Source organism: Rattus rattus, chromosome 11, assembly GCF_011064425.1.
Source record: "Rattus rattus isolate New Zealand chromosome 11, Rrattus_CSIRO_v1, whole genome shotgun sequence".
In the NCBI taxonomy this organism is placed as follows: Eukaryota; Metazoa; Chordata; class Mammalia; order Rodentia; family Muridae; genus Rattus; species Rattus rattus.
In genome coordinates this window covers 89461035-89484132 of record NC_046164.1, presented here as the reverse complement: position 1 = coordinate 89484132, position 23098 = coordinate 89461035, and the positions used below count along the sequence as shown (strand labels likewise).

Here is a 23098-nt window from a genome sequence, read left to right as displayed (position 1 = left end):
TAAAAGATTTGTTTATTTTTTTATATATAATACACTGTAGCTGTCCTCAGACACACCAGAAGAGGGCATTGGATCCCATTACAGATGGTTGTGAGCCACCATGTGGTTGCTGGGATTTGAACTCAGGATCTCTGGAGGAGCAGTCAGTGCCCTTAACCACTGAGCCATCTCTCCACCACCAAAACATAATTTTTACAAGTGAAGTCTGGAAAGGCAATGTAATCCCTTAGGAGACTCACAGCTCTGAGAAAGCACAGCGTAAGGCAAACGCATCTGTACTAACGTGAAATAAGAGCCCAGCAGGACAGACAGCAAACAAAGACAAACGGCCAGAGCAGTAATGGATGTGGTTCCTGGAGAAGTTCTGTTCACTTTAAGTTTTCTAAGCTTCCTCTGAATCAATTCCCATAGTGCTGAAGGGAGAAGTCTCAGGAAATAATTCAAGTTCCTCAGCAGTGCTAAGGTCCTGGAATCCCTCTCCACTGTCTCCACGACTTTCCTCCACACCTTCTACACATCTTCAAAATGAAGTGTATGCTTCATAAAAAATACCTACTTTGTTAAATCCTCAAGGGTTACATTTTAAAAACTAAAGCTGAATCCTCGCCCTACTGCAACAGAGCTTACCATTATTCTCAGAAAGCCACTATACTCACATGATGTCTACACCTCCCGGAGTGGCAGACGCTGGTGTCTGCTCCTTGCTGGATGAGGAATCAGTAGTACATTCTGGTTCGGATACCGAATCGCTGCTGCAGGGCTCGCTGTGTGGAGACGTGTTTCTCTGAGAGGTAGTATCGACCGCCGCAGACACTGGCTCAGCCTCACTGAAAGCGTCACTTATGAACAGGCCTTCGTGCGTCAGGTAAGCCACCTCTGTGTCCAAGGAGTTGTCCTTCCCAGCACTCCTCTGCTGTGAGACCTCCTCCAATTCTCTAGTCCTTTGGTTTTTGTCAAGAACTGAGAGAACAACACTGTGGATGACATTCAGTGTTGCCTACAAAAAAGAAAATAGGACATGTTTTAGACATATTTAAATATCATGAACCTAAAATTTGTAGAATTATGTGGACATAATTCTGAACATCTATGATCAAAATGAATCAAAGTCTTCCAAGAAATGTTATAATTTCTAACAGGCTCATACTGATGAAATCGCAGTGACTTGTGAAAACCAGCTGCACAGGAGAGGGAGGCTCAGCTCACGACGGCCGAGAGCCCAGTGCTCACAGGCTAACCTACATCCAATGGACACTCCCTACAACACTGCATACTCACTAACCTCTAACCATGCTCTACCAAACACTCCAGCCTACCTCTCAGAGAAACCTACTATTAAGTACGTCTGCTTAAAACAACAGCAGCTTATGTCCCTTAGAGTTACGCTGTCACATGGGAATGTGACAGGAGCTCTTTCTGATGTCTGAACACTCACTAGACACCTCTGCTGCTCCTCCGTACAGACGGCTCCTCCCTGTGACCTTCGCACACCGTCCTTCTTATCCCTTGAGTTCTCCTGGCACAAATGACGGCTTCCGCAAAGACATCATCCTTCACTGACTATCACAACAGCTTTTATGTCACTAATCCACCTGTGGCTGCTTTGTTGTGGTTTTGTTTTGCTTTTTAAGAACATTTATTGACATCTAAAATTATCTTTTTATTTATCTAGGTCTCTTTCTACTACATGGTTAGCTCCACCACGTATCTTAAACAATGGTACTTGATACGCAGGAAATACTTAAACACTGAAAGCTAGGTAAGTGAAAAATAGCTTACATAAATTACTGTCTTTAAGAACTATTAAGAAATAAAGGATTTTGACAGTCATAGTTGCTAATCTCAAACACATTGCTTCCTCTCTCAAACGTTTGATTTCTCTTGGGGTATGGACATGATTCTAAGGAAGCAGACCTCAAGTTCAAATCTCTTGAGGCACTGGAAGCTGAGTTGAGTCCAATCAGCACAGACACACATCAAAGACAGACTGCGGAAACCGCAAGCAACAAAAACCAAGGCACGGAGACACCACTGTGTACATGAAGGCTTACCTCACCCAAACACTCTTCAGTTCTGAGTACTGTCTAGAAAGCTGATTGAATTTCAGATATCCCAGGCACCTGATATGTAAGCTTACCTTAACTCTCTGTAGGAAAATTGTAAACTTAGAGAAAATATCCTTTAACAGATCAATCCACTGGGGAAAATTCAGCATTCTCATTTGATCTGCAAGCCTATAAAAAAATGTTTAAACAAAAATAAGTGTCTCTGGAACAATATGGTAACATCTATAGGCTAGAGGAAAGGACACTAAATAATCTATAAAAATAAAGTGCCTTTTATCCTGAGCATATCCTAAGTAAAAGCATAGCTTCCTGAGCTAAACACCACTGTGTCTGCAGAGTCCAGTCATGCACGGTGACATTCAGTCCTTATCACACTGCGACTGTGAGGCCACTGAAGAAATACACCTGACATTAGCTAAAAGTGAGGCTCCTGTGACACAATGATAGACGTACTCCACCTCCCTCGGCGGATTTAACAGCCCCCACTTCCACTGTGAGAGGTAGGACCGTCTACTGGCATGGACTACGGGCAGCCCCAAGTCAGCTCAAGGCCCGGCTGTTTACTGCAGCTGTGGGCTGTACCTGTAGTGACGGAGCTCATCTTCCTCACCTTGCTTGTTTTTTATTTTCAACAAGAAGGAAAAGTATGTATGGTATGCAGTTATAAATATTAACAACAAATACACAGGACATTTAAATTCTACCAGGCAGTGCTATTACTTGTTGCTGTGATGGTTTGCATGTGCTTGGCCCAGGGAGTGGCACTATTAGGAGGTGTGGCCTTGTTGGAGGAAGTGTGTCACTGTGGGGTGGACTTGGAGACCCTCCTCCTAGCTGTCTGAGGATGCTCAGTCTGTTCCTGGCTTCCTTCCAGTGAAGATGTAGAACTCAGCTCCTCCTGCACCATGCCTGCCTGGATGCTGCCATGCTCCTGCCTTGATGGTAATGGACTGAACCTCTGACCCTGTAAGCCAGCCCCAACTAAATGTTGTCATTTATAAAACTTACAATGGTCATGGTGTCTGTTCACAGCAATAAAAGTCTAACTAAGACATTACTCTAAGTTAATAACTTCTAATATGAAACAGGCTAATATAAAATAGAATTCCTTAAGGAGATTTTTATAGAAAATAGCATTACTCTGTATTTCCAGTGAATGCTGCCACAGCCATAAGTTTATTACAAAAACAAAACAACAAAACACATTCTTGTAAGTTGAGAAAACTCATTATAGTGTCTTACTAGGGTTTTTATTGCTGTGAGAGAACACCATGACCACAAACATGGAGAGGAAAAAGTGCTTAGCTTGGAACGCTCAGCTCTTTCTGCACTGCTGAGAGAATTCAGCTGGGGCTGACTCAGAGACCCGACTCAGAGACCGCTGAGGAGCGAACCCTGCTCGAAGTCTTGCTCTCCAGGGCTTGCTCAGCCTGCTCTCTTACAGCCAAGGACCAGCAGTTCAGGGGTGGCAGCACCCACAGCAGCTGGGACCTCCATCAATCCCTGATTAAGGAAGTGCACTGTAGATGGGCTTGCAGGCCAATCCTCTGGACTAATCTTCTCTCCGGAGTTCTTTTTCCCAAAGAATTCTAACATAAACTAGCCTGCACAAGAGCAAGAACGAGAGGCATTGCTGTCCTGAATTTTCTAAAGGTTCCCTGACGTGTCTCCCAGCACTTCCTCCTGCTCACTGGCTGCTCCAATCGACTCTGAAACAGACGCACCAGGCGATGGTGAGGATGTAACATTGCATCTACTTCACCTTGGAGTTCTGCCCTGGAGAGCTTTAATGACGATCCAGATTGGTGGCCAGATTTCAAATTTTCAAAAGTAACAATTGACCACCATTATGAGTAGTATGATAACTGCTCTGTGCCCTGCCCTGTGGGATTAGAATCATCCCTTTACCTAATGTATCCATGTTGTATATACTACCTGCCCAGTAGTCACTTAGTAACAGCCTTGGCTAACAGATCATCTATGTAAGAACAATGACCCAAAGACCGCAGCAAGTTAGAAATGTCTGAAGCAAGATTAACTCCTGTACTATGTAGCAATGATAGGAGGCACACAAGGAAAATACTCTATTTACACACACACACAGACACACAGACACACACACACACACACACACACACACAGAGTTACCTCCTGTCTGTGGTCACTGGCTTTCACAGGAGCTCTAGAAGTATCTCCTGAAGATAATGGGTGGGCTCCATTGTACCGACTCCTGCAGTTCTCTCCCTGAAGAGTCACCTCATGGTGACGTTCCCTCTATCCAAGGTCCATTATTCAAGGACACTACAATCTTTCTTCTGAATTTTGTTGAGCGCTCCTTTCCCTTATCTCTTAAAGGTACTTTATTCTCATGTATAATATTTTTACACCCTGACCCAAATCTCATCCAACAATTACTTAGTCACCTTAAGATTATAATTTATAAAAGTAGAATGTGGGGAAAAGAGAAAAATTGTAATCTGTGTGCATGGCCTTTTCCCTAATACAACGCTATACACATTTCCCTAAACACAACACTGCACACGTTTGTACTTACTTCACAACAGCATCTGTGTCTATTTCTTCTACTTGTGCAACTTTATTAATCACACACTGCAAGTTAAGAAAAAGGGTGATTTGGTTAATTGTCTTAAGAATGCCAACTAATTCACACTTCATCTGTACATTAAAAACATCCTGAGGTTGGGGGTGGGGCAGCTTAGTCAGTAGAAGTATTTGTCCTGCAAATATAAGGACCTAACTCTAATTCCCAGAATCCATGTTAGAAAGCCGTGTGGCACACACCCCTGTAATTCCACGGCTGAAGAACTGGGGATCAGCAGAAGCCTGGGGCTCACTGACCAGCCAGCCTGGCCTGTTAGGCAACCTCCAGGTTTAGTAAGAGACGATGTCTCCTGAAGGACAACCAAGGTTGTCCCCTGGTTCCATACGTGTGCACACAAATGCATGCCATCACTCTACATGCACCTGAACATGCTCATACACATACATACAAATTAAAAGCAAAAGAACTGAGCTGTAGGGTTAACTCAGTGGGTAAAAGCACTGGTTTGTCTTCCAGAGGACCCAGATTTGATTCCCTGCACCCAGTTGGTGGCTCATAACCAGTTCCAGATGATCCAATGCCTTCTGGCCTCCTTGGGTACCAGGGGTACAAGTAATGCACACGCACACACGCAAGCAAAGCATTCGTATACGTAAGTATTTTTAGTAAAAAAATGAACTCGAAACCACAATAATCCTTTCCTATATGTGTGGTACTAAGGATTAAACAGGGCCTTACTACAATAAATGAATGCATAGTCCCAGAAAACACAAACGAAATATGCGAAACGTATAGCACGTTCACATACAGAGCACTGTCTGTTGAGCTAGAACTCCTTTAAGGAACCAGTTATTTTAATTGCTTAGAATTCTATTCTTTGTCCAGTTCCAAACCTTTCAAAAGTCACTATCTATTAAGGTTTTGTTTATTTTTATTTTATGTGTAAGAGTGTCTTCCTGTATGTTTGTCTGTTCACACAAGCATGAAGTGCGTGCAGAGGCCAGGAGGTGTTAGAACCACTCCGACTGAAGGTAAGCTCAGTGTGGGCCACCATGACGATGCTCATGAACCCTGGTGCCCTACAAGCACAGCCAGTGCTCTTACCTGCCAAGCCATCACCCCATACCCAAAATGCTACTCTGAATATGTGTCTAGAATCTTCATTTTGCCCATGTCTGAATCTTAGAGCAAGAGGAAACCCTGCGGTGTGTACTCTTCTGTGTCTGGTTTTATATTATATCTACATAGCTTTAGGTAACCAGTAATGAATAATTCACTTGATTTCATTGAGATATTAGCATTTTACTGTACATATATACTGCAATTCTGTTCTATTTTCAGATGATGCCACTTAGAATGTCCCTTTTTCTCTAATGGTAGTCGGTGCGTCATGTACACGCACTGTGTTTGAATGATTTACCTCAGTATTTCTGTTAGGTGAACACGTAAGAACAGAATTCTGTAATGTGTATGTATTTAACATTAGTAAATACTACCAACAATTTTCCAAAATAGCTATACACATTTCAAAATACAGTGTCTGAAGGAGTTTAAGTAAAAGAGAGAGCAATTACAGCTGTGTATTTTACATAAGCATGGACAATGTATGTACAATTCAATGATAATTATATCTAATAAACGCTTTGTAAAATTATCCTAAGATAAAAAAACATCAAAACAAAGACAAGGAACACTGCAAACAGGGCACACAGAGTTGAGTTCAGCTCAGTGGTGAGTACTGTCTAACCTGTATGCCATAAAGCTGGGGAAGAGCTAAAAGATTCTAGGTTACTGCTAACTTTCTAAGCAATTCGAAAAGGAAGTTAACACACATACTTACTATAGGGAGTATAAATAAGTTTATACTGGTTTTAGACATTGATTTCCGTTTTATGTATTAAACAACATAAAATAACTTTCACTCTCTGATCAGCAATTCTGCTTTAGGGCATCAATGTAAGAACACCATCATTTTGTGGTTTCTCTATGTGCATTACCGTGTACATGTGTGCATCTGGATATGCAAGCTTGTGTGCACTCATGGAGGCCAGAGGCCATCTCAGATGGTGTCCTCAGGAAAGCCAACTAGTTCCTTTCAGACAAGGTCACTCACTGACCTGCTGTTCATCTACTAGGATGGACTGACTGGCCAGACAGCCCTCTCTCTGCCTCCACAAAATGGGATTCTAAGTGCTTGTGTCCAACATATTCTGAGAGGTTCTAAGGATTAAACAAGGCTCTCTGACTGAGCCAACTACTCAATCCTCTTTAAAAAAAAAAAACAAAAAAACTTAAATATGACAAATAAGTAGCTTTATTCACAGAGGTCTGTCACAGTTTTATTGACAGTATCAAATAGTCCACATTGACAAAAAAACAATAGGTCTAATCATGACATTGGTACAATTTTATAAAACTATAAAACAAATGTTTCTGGAGGTTTGGAAATAATGTGAATAGAATGCTTGTGTAGGTTCTGGACTCTGTCCAGAGCCGCGTGTGTAAGGACAGTAAGGAGCCTGTACCATGGGAAGCAGTGCTCCTGGTGGTAGGGTGAGCTGTGCCTCGCTTATTCATCCCTGCAAGCAACCTGAAGAGCCAAGCGTTGCTATCAGACTGCATACACACATAACCAGAGGACACCAAGCCTGAACTCCAGACTTCCAATCACACAGTAAATAAAAGTGCACAATACCTCTTTAATGATGTTCTTTGCCGTAATAATCATTTCTTCACCATAGATTTCTAAAAAATTAAGTTTTCTTTGTTTCAAAAGCCCAAACACTAGAGATACTAATCTTTCCTATTAAAATAAAAAGAAAGATGTATAATTTTACACTTGAAATTTAAGCAGAAACATTTATCAGCACTGTTGTCAGACCCTCAAGCTTTCTGCCTAGACAGAGTGCGGTGGTTCCAGGAGTCTGACGTGACCCTTGCCACTAGGTCTTTGGAGTCTGATTTCTAACTCCTATTCTACCACATGGACCAAATGAAACTGACTTAGGGACAAAGCAATGCTAAGAGGTCTTCTATCCACATCCCCACTGTCAAGAACACCCTCAAACACTGATACCCCATGAAGAGTCCCTGTGGTCAGCAGTGAGCGGGATGCTCACTGCTAACTGCACACCTCTCCAGGCCATCGCCAGTCAGGGACCTCGGATTCTTTTTTTATTTTTCCTGGTAGTTCTCAGCAATGATATATGTGCACTGCAAAATTTCCAGATGAGTGAAACCTGGATAGAGTATATTTATTTAAACATTCAAATAAAACATGTCCACAATAGGTGTTTGGTGAGTTTGGATGATTAGCAAATTACACTAACCATCACTTTTACAGAAGACAAACCCTGGTAGATACATCCCATGGGATATAAATTAAGTCACTCATCCTATGGCTCTCCTTTGAACTCGGTTTGCATCCTTTACAGACCTCATTTCAATTCCTATTTCTTAGTAAGCTATGACAGAACTCCATCCTCTACTTCATAGGATTCTAAGATTTTATGATGTTTATGAAAATACATGGCTAACACAGAGCTTCAAAAGTCTGAAAGACATGGCAATTTGAGGTAATTTTGTTCACTATGATCTGATGAATGTGTTATAAACGGAAGCTGTAAAGGAAACAATACTAAGTAAGCAAAGACAGTTCTTGGGTTCCACAGTTCAAACACATACCTCTTCTAAAACTTGGCATTCCCCTTCCAGCGGTCTATTTAAGTCACTATGAGAATACGTAGAAAACTCTGCAATCATCATTTTATCAATCAGCTTTTCTAATTCACAAAGCTGTGATCCCAAATGCCTACCAAAGGAGAGAAAAACACACATATGTACTGTCATAAATTTATTCCAATTTCAAGACAACTTTTCTAACTGACAATACTTATTCAACAATATGTTTTAGTAAAATGAAGACCTTTAATAGGTAAAAATCACTGTAATAATGTTACTTCATCTGTAATAGTTCAGAACACTGCAGAAAACCTGGTTACTTGAGAAATTTTATGACATCTTATAGACAAACTATCAGCTGTTCCAATTAACTTCTCTGTTGCCACTCTCCAGACACTCATTTACTCAGCAAACACTACTCCCTAATACTTGGCAGGCCCTACTCTTTTAAATGGCCATAGGGACAGAGTGACTCAACTCAATCTGCCATGATAAATTTCAGTTATTGTCATCTGCCACCAGGTCACTAAACTCAACACCATCAAAGGCCAGAGAGGCAGCTACCAGGACGTAAAGGCATTTGCTTGTCTTTAGAAGGCATGTGTTCAGTCCCCCGAAACCTCTCTGGCTTTCATTCTAGCTGAGAGAATCTGATATCCTTCTGGCCTCTGCAGGTGCTAGGCACACATGTAGTACACATGCATGCAGACAGAATGCTTGCGCATAAAAATCTACATAAAATCTTTAAAAAACTATTAGAGCTTATGACTAGAAGTATCTTTAGCCATAAAATATTTTTGCTACAAGTCTGATAAGCTTCATAAAAACAATGAGCTGATAAGCCTAGATAACCTAGTTGACCTTAACTATTCCAAAATTCAAAATGCAATGGGAAAATGGAAAAGGAAAATCTGCTTATATGGCAAGAGAAAAGAGGTTTAAGTAGAATAATCTTCCCTTTTTTGTTTGCATATACTAATTGTTCAAAATAATAGGTTTGGGGCTAGTGAGATGCTCAAGGCTAAAGTATCTTGCTGCCACGCCTAAATCCATGAATTGGATCCTGGTACCCACGTGGTAGGAAAGAGCTGGTTCCTACCAGTGATTTCTAGTGTGGAGACCAGGAATGTGGCTCAGCTGATCCGGCTTACCCAGCATGTGTCTAAAATTCAGTTCCCTCCACACAAACCGTGTGTCATGGCCCATGCCTGTAATCCCAGCAAGTGAGAGGTGAAGGCAGGAGATCAGGTCGGCCTTGACTATACAGAACATCACATGGAACATGCTACAGGCATCGGCGTAAATGGGAAGAACCCGCACAGGCCCACAGGTTTCTCTAAAAGGAAAACTCTAGCTCAGTACTAGAGTTAGTATACAGGAGACCCTGGGCTCAATCTTAACACCAACAAATAAATTCAAATTATGTAAAATAATTTATAAGGCAAAGCTATAAAGTAAAAATATTCTCTAGTTCTATGCACTACAAAAGCATAGAAATTACATCTAACTCAGTAGTAGTAGTTTTAAACACAATCTCACACTGAAAGAACAGGCTGATGAGATGGCTCAGCAGAAAAGCACTGCTACACACGTGGCCTATCTTCAATGCTTTGACCATCAGAAAGCCAGGTGGACCTGGAATGGTGGTGCACACCTTTAATCCCAGGGCTTGGAAGTCAGAGGCAGGCCTTTCTCAGAGAGTTCCAGAACAGCCTGGTCTACACAGAGAAACCGGGTGTGTGTGTGGGGGGGGGCGCGGACGGACACACAGATGCAATGGTGTGCATTATAACCTCAGTGCTCCTACAAATAGGAGGGAGGAAACTGTCTCAAAAGAACTGGGCTAAGTAGCATAAAAACAACAAGACCTTGACACAAGGTAGGAAGTGACTCCTAAAAGTTATATGCACGCATACACACGTACAGGAATAATAAAATTTAAATTTCTTTTTAAAAGGAAGAATCCCTAAAGAAGTGACCGTTCACACACATGTCCAGGATAAAGCATGTGTGAGTATGCTGTCACAGCACAGAGCAAGCACGCGTTCAAGTCCTTTCTCCTCAACTCTTACTACAAGGACTCAAGAAACCAATAAGACATCAGACAATCTGAATATCTACAAAAATAACAAGAGCAAAAGGCTTTTTAAAAAAGACTTAAAAACATCAAATGCTTATGTCTAAATCCATTACTTAGTATTGAGATGCCAATTTTTTAAGTTTAGACTCCACTTCAGAGAACCTAGTAAAGTAACCAAGTACATTAATAGGCTGGTACTTAGCATTAGTGTCCAAGCTGCCCCCAACAAAACCACTGTCTACACATGTTCACACATTTATAACACACCTAACTCTTTTTAAGTTTTAACAGTATCTTTAGGCGATACTGTTTCATCAGACTTTCTTAGCTGTCACAATTCCAGATGTGTTTTCCAAGCGTCAGCTCTAACTGTTAATGGGGATTCACCTCTACAGGAACAGCCCAGGTCGTAAGCAACAGTGGTCCTGATGCGAGCAGGCCGTGTGCTCAGACTTGGTGCTGCTCCATAGTCAGCACCCACCCCGTAAGGAAATCTAACTGGCATCTTCCAATTCTAGAACATACATGGAAGGAAAGCGTGAGAGACTTGGGGATGCCGTTCTCGATAAACACGCCGAAGAGGAGAAAATGAAAAGAAAGCTTTACAGCAAAAGACACTTGGAAAACCAGCCACTCACTGTGGGTATTTGCACAGCTATATATTGCAACCAAACACTATAAAAATTGGGGACAAACCTATGTCATCAACAACTAGCTATTTGAAGATATCAGTGACATTAGAGGTTTTTTAAAAAATCTCATCTTTTAAAAATACATTTACTACTATGGTTGAAACAAAATATTTGCAACTTAAAAAAATTCAGCAGTCAGCGGGGGTTGCAAAGGGAAAAGCAAGCCACCTATTGATGGCTCATAGGTTACACAGTGTTTCCTAAAATAGTCTTCATTTCCCGTAACCTTCTGTATACCTGTGTTCTCAAGTTTTTAACTGTAGTAATAAGGCACCATATAAATTTATATATAAATTTAATACTGCTAGCTCACTAATATGCTAGTTCTAGTTTTTAATGGAGATCTTGGATTCTCTTTTAATGTAGATTAGAAGCCAATACTCAGATATATGTTAACCCTGAGTGTGACAGTCTTCAATAAATCCCACCCTCTCATCCCCCAAAAAATTCTGGGGTCACATTCATATGAATGTGTCTACTAAGATTTCCTAACTAAAATAATAAAAATTTCTAGTGTAAATGTAGGGTTCTCAGTCTCTAGGTTTTTGTTTTGTTTTGGAGACAGGGTTTCTCTGTGAAGCCCTGGCTGTGGGCACTCACTCTAGACCAGGCTGGCCTCAATCACAAAAGCTCTGCCTGCCTCTGCCTCCTGGCTGCCAGGATTACAGGACTGCTGCTTCCACTGCTCGGCCTCAGATAATCTTAAAAAACTTGAGTAGCTTCATTTTCATACTTTCTTAAATTCAGAAAAGGAACAGATATATCTGTTATATATAATATAACCTTAATGCTATTAAGTAATATGTTATCCTTGAAAACACACAAAGATTTCTCTAAGCAGTTCACTTAAAAAGTGTGCAGCCTACGGCGTGATATGGTAGCACACTTGGAGAGGCAGAGGCAGATAGAGTTTTTTGAATTTAAGGCCATACTGATCTACATTGTCAGATCCAGGACCAGCCTGTGCTACCTATTGAGACCATGTCTCAAAATAAATGCAAGTATGTAGCTCAATCTCATATGGTAATCCAAAGTGGTACAATACAAACGGTAATACTGTGGTGGCTAATCTTGGTTGTTAACTCAACTTCATCCATAATCACCTGAAAGCCAAGCGAGTTTCCTGACTGGATTAGAGGCGGGAAGCCCCGCCCCCAGTCTGAGCCACACCTTCTGGTGACAGCCCACGCAAAGGACACCACAAGAAAGCAGCTTTTGCTTTTTTGCCTGTTTGCCCTGACTCTAGCTGGCACATCCATCTACCCTGCTGCTGAGGCACTCCTTCACCTGTACTGGAACCCACGCTTCAGCCCTCCAGCCGCTCTCTAGGAATTCCCTGTACTCCAGCACCAGACTGGACTACATGTGGACTGGACAAGACTCTCAGCCTTTCCACTGGAGGGCAGTCATTGCTGGGCTATCTGGACCACAGCCTGGAGATACCACCAATAAACACCCTCCTCACTGTTGTGGGTGACCGCGCGCACGTGCGTGCGTGCGTGTGTGTGTTCGTTTTACCGGTTCTGCTCCTTTAGAGAACTGTGAATAAGAAGTACCAAAATAAAACTAAAAACATGCGATACTTCTGAGAGAAACACCAAATCCGACGAGTTGGAAAAACTATAATGCTTTCTAATTAGATGTGGCTAGATTTATACAGTAATCTGGATTTTCTACTAAGATGGATATTCAACACAGTGACCTGTGTGTTATTTGTATCAGGAAAAACACATATTAAAAGGGTCTACAGTTCTTATTTTATCAAACGGAAAAGTCTCTTGGCTTTATCTGGAAATATAAAAATGTGCATGTTTTCTTACTCTAACGTTGGAAGTTAGACTGCCGATCATGTAGGACTACAGGATCATGTTCAATATTTTGAGGTAAACAATAAACTAAACTACCTAAGTGGAATCATAAGGTAGCTCTTATCAATGAAACCACAAAATGCTGAAACCTGTAATTAACTCTGGATGCTGGATACCTCTTAGAAAACTTATAAAGGGAGGAAGAAAGGAGGGAGGGAGGAAGGGAGGAAGGGAAGGAGGGACAGAGGGAGGGAAGGAAGGCAGGCAGGTTTACAACTAGATAACTAATTTCATTAATTTTTACTGAATAAGAATTACTATGGTAGTTCCTTGTTCAGTACAACTAGCACAACTGCCTACAATTTCGGTATCTATATGACTATAAAATTAGTTTTTACTCATATTTGTCTGGGGTCAAGTAAGGTGTTCACTCAAATATAATAAGCACAGCTCTAAGCTTTAATGAGACGGCTGAATCTCCCTTCTGCTCATTCGTAACTGCTGCATGACGTGGAACCAACTTTTAGGACCGCCTAAGCCTCACGTCCAGTATCCCTAGAAACAGAGTAACAGGCGATCTCACAGCTTCTAAGAGGAACACTGAAAATTCATCTCATACACACAGCACACTTGGTACAATGTACTCAATAGGGGCTCAGTTCCACAAATGTGTATGATAAAAAAAAAGCAGAAACAGCCCTGGATTTCAAAGTAATTAAAGCTCTTGCATAAAAAAGAAAAAAATACAGAAACCTATCAATATTTAATGTATTCTTATATTTTTGGTTGTTTAGCCTTTAACAGCTGAGCCATCTCTCTGGCCCTATTTAATGTATTCTTAGGTCCACATTGAGACGTCTACATTTTATCTATGTAAGAAACTGAATACTGTTAAATTTAATAACACCCCTAAGTTAATACAGCAAAAATTATATGTATTATTTCAATGACTATTTTTATTGCTAAGAATTTTCATGTGTGATGTTTAAAATGTATTATAATTAACTGTCCAGTGTTAGAATTTTAAACAGTAAAATCATTAATTTTTTAATTTTAAAAAATAATAAATATACACAGCAACCATTGTAGGAATCAGGTATTGAATTTAAGCCAAAATTTCCACCTGGATAAATTGTGGACTCGGAAAAGGGGTCAGCTTCGGCAGCTTACAGCAGAGACACAAGACTTCTCTGGAAAGGGATACGCTTTGGTTGAAATTTTTGTTAAAAAAGAAAAAGAAATTCACATAGAAAATGTGAGCACTTTAATTATAAAATCTAAACCTTTACAGAACTCAGTAGAGGTCATAATGAGCGCCTCAACTCTGGCCCACACCAGAACTTCTCAGAGAGCCTTCAGTCTTCCGTCCTGGAAGCGCTCCTAACTGTTTCAATTGGTGCGGCAGACCTCTCTTCAAAGTCGTCTGAGAGCCACAGGAGGGTATTAACCACAAATAGTTATTAATAATTAATTATCTAATGATTACGAAATGTTAAAAGGACAGAAAAAGAGTGTACCAAGAATAAAAGTGTGGGTTTTTTTTGGAATCCACAGGTTTCACAAATGTGTATTAAGATGTGCATGATACACCTCCTGCCCAAGACATCTAAAGCCTAACAGTAAGACTTTAAACACCAAAGTGAGTAAGTACAATAAAATGCAGGAAGATGTCATCAGATGATATGAATAAAATATTCTGAGGTTTACTAGTCAGAAGTTTATACATAAAGTTTTCAAGTCAATAGTGCTGAAATGAGAAAAAAAAACTATTTTCTGTCACTAGAAAGAAATGTTAACAATATGTAGAAAATGGCACACCAATAACAACAATCAAATTGTTTTCTAAAATAAAAAAACAAGTCTTTTGGCAATACAACTATTAAAGTTTGAAATAAAAATCCCCTTAAAACGTAAGACAAAGACTCCAGGCAAATGGAAAACCTACCCTAGTGTCTGTAAAGAGCAGGCTGTCAACGACTTAAACCAATGGCGGTGTCCCTGGCTGGTCTACTAAGAAAGGGAGCCTTTTTCTAAGCCATGCCCCATAAAACCTGAGTGAAATGTGACCTAAAGCATAGGAGGGTAAGAAGCAGGTAAAATGTAATACAAAGTTCTTAGATTTAAAAACAATACAATTTGTATCAGCAACTCTGAGAGTAAAAATAACCCTGAAGTGTACATTTCCCCATCTGACTAAACGGAAACATAAGGAACCCATAATTAACTGCATTTTCAAATAAAAACAGCATTAAAAATACTAATGAAGCTTTGAAAAAAGAACGCAAACATTTAACAATCTTATATTAAATTAACTGAAAATAGCTTATATAAATGAAGAATGTAAATTTAACAAGTAGACTTGCCAGAAATTTAAAATACTGCCGAGGGCCACGCAGGAGGAGTGACAAATGGCTGTAGAACTCAGGAATGCAGCGGCCCACAGGTCACCACAGCCCATGGGTAGACCTGGGTGTGGCACAGCCGGGAGGACTTCACACTGTTGTGGGGTCCTGCTCTGCTTGCTGCCCTCACATCCCTCTTCATCTAAGAATTATTAAGGGGGCTTCCAGCCCCGCACTGGACAGTGCCTCTGGCATTCACAGAACTAATGCTTGACCTCTTTCAGGCACTGCTGCTGGAGCAGGTTAAGGAGTCCATCACCACCCTAGGGAAGCACTTAGAGATGCAGATTGTCAGCAAGGACCACCACCCTTAGAAAGCATTGGAAAAATAAAGTTGTTAGTGAGGCTAGGCTGAGATGTTTTTACTACTGGCTCAGATGTAGACAACCTCAGGGAACAATCTCAAATTCAGAAAGGCATACTCTTATGAGTTAAGCTAGGACCTTCATGGTCAGGGGACAAGAACAGTGGCAGCCCAGGTTGACGGGCTCTCACTGAGGCTGGGTTGTGATGGTTTCTTACGCCCATGTTTGCCCTCAGCTTCCTGACATGATTTAGTAAGAGTTGCTGATGAGCAGATATGCATTAAGGATTTATGGTAGATATGACTAGTCTTTACATGAAAATCTGTATGTGATTCTTACAAGATTACTTTTAAAGATAAATAATAAAATAATTACTCCTTTCTTTGTAACCGCAAATTGTTACCTGCCAGTAAGAGAAACACTAAGAAAACTACCTTGCTTATGCTTTTTTAATCTGTAACAAGTTGCTTCTAATGTATGTGGGTTCTTGAGACTAATTTGTTTTCTTTACCTATATTTGTATATTTCTCATAAAGGTATTGGGGAACATATTGTTATTTCACAATCATTCACTAGAATAAAACTAAAAAGTAATCACATTGTAATTTTATACTGTTCGAAATATTTTTGTTAGGATGAAAAAGAATAAAGTGTGGGAGTTGAACACTGTTCCTTCCACCCAGCAACTAAGTGTATGTACTGTATGTGTGAGATGGGGGTTGGAACAGGCTGCCATTGGCAGAAGCCCTTGTCACTAGACCAACTCCATCAGCCACTCTCAAACTGACCCCCATCAGCTGCCTGCCTCGGTTTACCCTCTGGTGTCAAAGCTGGTCTTTGTCAAAATACAAAGTAAAATTCTTCAATGACCAAAACTCAGTTTCAAATTTACAAGTATAAATCAGTATTAGAAACCCACTTGGTTATGTACACGAGTATCCCAAATATAAAATAAACTCAAATTCTAAAACCAAACTTTTATACAGTTATAACCAGAATAGAACTGACAGATGATAGGCAGGTTTTGCAGAAATGTTTACAGAATGAATGTCCTTTACATGCCTAGCTTGTACTGAACACATGTCTGAGCAAAATGAGACAAGAGCAACATCTGTGTTAGGGGACAGGCTACAAGACTTACTGATCATGTCACTTACTCTACATCACTGTTCAGTATGACAAGGCCATGGATTTGATCCCCAGCAAGACAGACAGACAAACTGACTGACATTAAGTTGTGTTCACTCAGAATTAGTACAAGCTCAGGACACTTGGACTCTATAGTACAATAAATCATTAAAAATAAACATTCAACTCTAGTCTTAGACTTATCTACATAACCACAGTCTTTATCAGCATTATCACTCACACACAAACGTATGAATCGAATATAATAAAACTATATGAACTTCAGGGTAAAACTAGACCTGGTTTAGAATGTGAGTTCAGCAAGCAAGCATTTCTCAGTTCTGTGCTAGCCACAGGGTATCGGTGTCAATGTTTATCAAAATTCATGACTTGACCAAGAAATAAGCAAAAAAGGAAAGACAGAGCTTCTGTCATGTAAGTCTACTTTTGTAAAGCAATGGTAAAATCAATTACACATTAAAAAATATACCACACAAACTCAAAATGAAAAAGATTGAAAAATTCAGAGGTGAAAACTTAGAAATTATCTAATGACCTGACGCTCCGTCGGGAAACCCACAGTAAACAGCAGTGGTCCATGTACTCGAAACCGTATGCGCCGGTACAGCCCTAAAGTAAGGCTTGAACAGCAGCTTTCCAACAGCTCTGTATTCCCACAGCCACTAAAGCCTGGATTATGTGACCAGCGTTAAGATCCACAGCACTGCATACGCCATCAAAACTGCCATGTGTTTAAAATGCACGGTGGAAATTGTTAGAGAGCGTCTCTGCTGTGCTGTGCTGGTGACGCGATGCCTGCAGTCAGCCTCACATGCCTAGGAGCTCAAGGCTTCTTCAATGAATGAATGAACCAGTGACTTCATTCACGTTTACATGCGTTCTCTAAACATCGAAAGTATACAATGTTAGTGAGGACTGATAATTCAATTAAATAAGCTTCTCTGACCCTACCTCTGCTGGAACACAGTACATGTCTTAGCCACAGAGCACATCTGTAAGACAACAACTGTAGCCCCTGGTTGTAAATTCTGAGTGACTTTGCCAGAAGACAAGATCTTCTCCAACAACACCAAAACCTGCCTAATAGAATGAAATTTTGATCCATGCAACTGGTCTACAAATAACTCGATTTCACATAGAATATTCACAACTACAAACTTAAGGTATTTTATGTGTAATTTCTCGGTCAGATTAGCTTTGTTTTTGTTAGTGGTATTAAAGGTAAAACTCACAGGCTGAGCAAGTTCTCCAACCATGAACAACCAACACCTCCAGCCACCACCACCGCTTCCTGTAGAGAGAAGACTGTATGTCTGTGTGTCTCTGTCTGTCTGTCTGTCATTCCTCAGGCCCCATCCACTTTGTTTGTTCAGATACTCTTTTGTTAGTTTGGAACTTGCTGAGTGGACTAAGCTTCCTGGTCAATGAGTCCCAAATCTCTTCCAGTTTCTGCCTTCATTACCGTGACCAATTTTTTAAAAGGTTTGTTCTGAAGCTCTGACCTGGGTCCCCAGCCTTGCTTGGTAGGCACTTCTCCAGCTCAAGGTACCTCTCCAGCTCTATCTTGGTGGTTTGGTTTTTTCTTGTTTTTTTTGTTTTGTTTTGTTTTAAGATATTCTCAAAGTAAGAACACAGAAAGGACAGATTTTTTTTCCTTACTAACTATTCTTTGAATTTTAAGATAAAATCTGAAAATTAGAAATGAATTTTAACATTTTTTCTATTTAAACTGTATTAAACAGATTTGTGTATTTATTTATATGTGTGCCTGTGCTTATAAAATGCCAGGCTGACATATGTAGAGCTTGGAGATGAGAACCTTTAGCCATGAGCCACCTCACGGATCTGTAAAACTCACTCTGAATTAATTCAAAGCATTCTGGTATTCACCTTTCCAAACTGAGCTGCCATTCTGACACAGTTATTTAAATGTTTTCCAAGTACTATTTTCAAAATTGGAATTAGTCTTGTATTTATTCCATCTACTAGAAATTTTAAGTTAGCATCTCTATTGAAATATCTCCAGTAATAATTTTTGTTTTGTTAATATAAATAACATAACTAAGAAAATAAAAATATACATTTCACTTCAAATACATCTATTCTTTAACACTACATATAAATATTTGCCCTTGAAATGTCTCTGGTATTACTTCTGGTTTCCCTAACAGACGTACCGGAAGCTGTGAACGCCCTGCAGCTCCTGCTGCAGAACCTCTTGAGTCGTTGCTATTAAGTCCAGCGCGCCGACAAACTCGGAAGTGGACAGCAGTACCTGCACTGTGGGCTGAGTTTGGTGTACAGTGGCCATCAACTTCAGTTTATTGTATACTTTAACACAATTATTTCTGGTAAGTGCCAGTCTTAAAATCTGTAGTGATCCTTCACACATAACTTTATCAATCTGTGCAATTTTATCTCGAAGCATCTTTACAGCCTGGGAAGTTTTCTTGAGGTAGTCCTGCAACTCGTGTTGAGAGGTCATTGCATGAAAAAATGCTTCTGAGCGCAGAGAGATCTGGTGAGCGATGTTGACCTCCACAATGTCCAGATAGTGGCTCAGCTTCGGGGGAGAAGAAAATCAAGTTGTCTTGAGTACATCATCATTCCTGACTATCCACGTACGTTCTAAAGATGATAAAAAGGTTTCTACGAGGATAAATTCCATTGTGTGAATTATTGGATTAAGGAAGCTTGGAATCTGTTACACAAAATGGAATCAAAAAGTGTAGTTCAAAGACAGATAAAGTGAGCACAGAGAATGCATGTTCACTTACCTCTTCCTTCCTTTCCCTGCCCTTCCAAGGCGGCCTCCTCCCCACAGGTCACTGACTCACACGACTGTGTCAGACACTAAGAGCAGTTTGAGCCCTACAGTCAGAGAGGAGTACCACCTTGGCCACCATCAACGTCGTCTCAGTGGACGGTTACCCTTCGCACTGAGTGTTTTCTCCCGCACACTGTCCATTTCACACATGTATGCTGTTTAGGTGAAACAAGCTTTGGATGCAAGCAGCATTCTCGTTTTATAAACGAGAAAGCACAAAAGCACTAAACGGCTTGAATAAAGCCACATGGTTAGGCAAGAACCAAAACTGAAATGTAAGCTCAGGTCTGTCAGGCTCTGCTCTGTATGTTCTACTCTGCTGTTTCAAAATGGCAGTAGGCAGAGCGCTCGGTCAGTCATCAGTCATATGACATACAATTCATTTTGATGTTTTTTTCAAGATTGCTTATATTTTTAAAATTATTCTTTTATCCATTCACTATTTTTATTCCAATATTTTATACTTTTAAGAATAATAAATGCCTTAAATGATTAACCCATGTGTACTATAACAGTACCCAGGTTAACTCTTACTGCCGTGAGTTTAATAGGCTTTCTGAAACTCTGGTCTATCGCCTCTGTCACTGAGAGACCAGCGCGTGTCTATTCAACCATGGTCCCTCCTCTTCCTGTCTTCCTTCCTGAGAAGATGCCTCATTTGTCACTACAGCTCTCCCCATCTCTGTTGTCAGTTCCAGATTTTATGAACTAGGCAGTGTTTCTGAATCTCATAGTGTTAAAGAATTAATGAACTTTCTTTCTTTCCCCCCTCGGAGCTGGGGACCCAACCCAGGGCCTTGTGCTTGCTAGGCAAGCGCCACCGCTGAGCTAAATCCCCAACCCCGGTATTATTTTCAATAATAGTCATATACTTCATTTTTTAAAACATGTAATGGGTTACAAATGAAGACATTTTATAATTCCGTTTTCTTGAGCTTACGCCCTTGTTCTTCTCATCTTTAATACAGCTACTAAGTCACTTAGTAACAAAGCAACGGGACTACAACAGTAAGAAGATTACATGGTCCAATGGCCAACCAATGTCGCCAGAGTAGAGTGCAGTGTACTGAAGTCAGTCAGTCTTAGGAGCTCTAAGCCAAGTGCTAAGAAAGAACAGAGTCAAGACTTGGCTGTCATTTGAGCTTTAGCAGATTCTTGATGTGCCTAGAGGTCTAAGTTAGAAAACACTTTCAGGACGCGTACACACCTCAGACAGAGTGACACAGCAGACTTAAAGGCTGGCTGGTGGAAGGCCAGAGGCCAAGCTTTATAAAGCAGGATACAGGGTGGAAGGGACTGTGTATGGGGGATGGGGAGTTCCAGACAGTGTCTCCTTGTGTGGCCCTGGCTGTCCTTAAGTAGCTCTGTAAACCAGGCTTCCTGGAACTCCAAGACCTGCCTTACCTCTGGCTCCCAAGTGCTGAGATTAAAGGCATGGGCCACCACCACATGGCAAAATATTATATTTTAACTAAAACATTTTTTTTTGCTTCAAAATAATGACCTTTAATATGAAAATGAAAGAAAATGGTATTTCAGAAAGTTGATTCACTATGCTTTTAGGTCACTGTTACTGAGTTAGCTGGTAATATAACTGAAATATCTGGGATAAGTGCAAAACAATTTGTTAACTAGTATATTCATTCTCACTACAATTCATCACCTGGGGGCTGGTGAGATGGCAGCCTTAACCTGCAGCCCTAAGCCTGAGGATCTGTTAATACGTGGAGCCTACATAATGACAGGAAAGAAAGGACTCCACAGATTTGTCCTCTGACCTCTGCACTTACACAGCGACATAGTGGACCAATTCCACCACACACCCCACCCCACCTTATGCATACAGACAGTAAGTTCTGTGGGTTTAAGTATAATTCCACCAGTTTCTACTTTAGGTAAGCAGCACTCAGTACCTTCCTCCTGTTTCAGAATCATAGTCAGAGTGAGTGTGCCTATGACGGCAGTGGCTGGAGGTGTGGTCAGTGGTACAGTACTGCCTACTATGGATGAAGCTCTAGGTTCAAACCCAACATCAGGAGCAGAGGACAGGGAAGGGGAAGGAGCAGGACAAGAGGACAGAAAAAGGAAGGGGGAGACGAGGATGGGAAAGGAAGAGAAGGGAGGAAGGAGAGAATGTCTTAAAAGTAAAGCCTAATAAGCAAATCTGAACTATCAAAAATAGTACCAGTTAACCAGAATAATTTCCTGTATGAAAAAAGTCAGTGAAACATTAAATTACCTTTTCTTGAAGCAACTTGGAAGAAGCTGCATCACGATTTCCTTTTCCACCAGCAGTATTAAAATGAGACCATGGTAAAACTGAATTAAAAGTTAAAGAATCATCCAAGGCAAAATCTGGTTTCATAAAAATCTATTAAAAGAATGCACGTCCCCAATTAGTTAAATATCTTCTCTATAGCCATTAGCTCCTATAACATTTTAAGACCATTAAACAAAATTAACTTGAATCTTGAATATAAAAGGCAAAGGCAAAAACCTCAATTACTAAAACTATTTCTCACCAAGTTAAAATACTCAAAAAAGATTAAAAACAAAAATGGGGCTAGAGAGATGGCTCAGCAGTTAGGGCACCTGCTGCTCCTGCAGAGAACCTGAGTTTGGTTCAGCACCCACATGGAAGCTCAGACACCATGTCCTGACCTCCACAGGTACCAGGTACATGTGTGGCTAAGTAAACCTAAGACACAACAGAACAGAACAAACGCATTGCAAGTGGCACGCACGCTTGTAATTCCAGTACTCAAGAGGCAGAGGCGGGCGGACTGCCACAAGTTTGGGGTCACCAATGAATATAAAGGCAGCCTGGACTCCTATCTACAAAAGTAAATAAATAAAAGCCGAGTTAAAAACAGAGAAATGTTTTTGCCTTTGCTAGTGCAGACTGCTGTGACCTGCATCACTGAGTTAAATCACATGTTCACCCAGGCTACAAGAGGTACCATGCTTATCCTAACTTTCACCATTTCCCACTAACGGTTTTAGAAAACGTCAAATATAGGTTTCCCCAACTTATATGTGCTTTCTCCTGCTAAAAATTTCTTCAGAAATAATGTTCAGAATAAAAAAATTGAAGCTGGAGGCCCGGACTCTACCCTGCAGCTAAGCAGTGAACTGTGCCGCTGTCTCAGGTCTTCACTCCTCCCATTTGCTTACCCCACTTCACGGGACGACCTGCTCACGCCCCTTCCTACATCAGAGACATTTGGTCCTGCGTCAGAGGTACCAATCCACTAATTCCCTATTTGAAACTCAGTGGATTCTCACCCATGAACAACAGACCAAATAATCTACAAGATATCTAAATTTCACCATTTTCTAGGAAGCAGGGCCCCACTTACTCTGTACACCTTAACGTCCTCACTATTTACACAGTTCACTGTAACAGTATAAGTCATCTTCCATACATTCCCAGACTTCACTATTTTGATACATCCTTTGACCCAAATGCTCTTTCTTGCTGGAGAACAAGACCCAGTCAAAAGAGTAAATTTGTCTGTAAGTGTG

The 23098-nt window shown here is 40.6% G+C and overlaps 1 protein-coding gene across 1 annotated transcript in view; it reads right to left on the bottom strand.

The window, feature by feature from the left end:
* The window catches only part of Vps54 (VPS54 subunit of GARP complex), a 75524-nt gene that overhangs the window by 20074 nt on the left and 32352 nt on the right, over nt 1-23098 (bottom strand). Inside the window, exons 6-12 of the mRNA XM_032916499.1 lie at nt 21813-21944; nt 18924-19309; nt 8314-8440; nt 7325-7432; nt 4621-4676; nt 2138-2234; nt 657-997 (exon numbers count right to left, since the gene is read on the bottom strand). Coding sequence (XP_032772390.1) covers nt 657-997; nt 2138-2234; nt 4621-4676; nt 7325-7432; nt 8314-8440; nt 18924-19309; nt 21813-21944 — 1247 coding nt within the window. The remainder of the gene's footprint in view (nt 1-656; nt 998-2137; nt 2235-4620; nt 4677-7324; nt 7433-8313; nt 8441-18923; nt 19310-21812; nt 21945-23098) is intronic.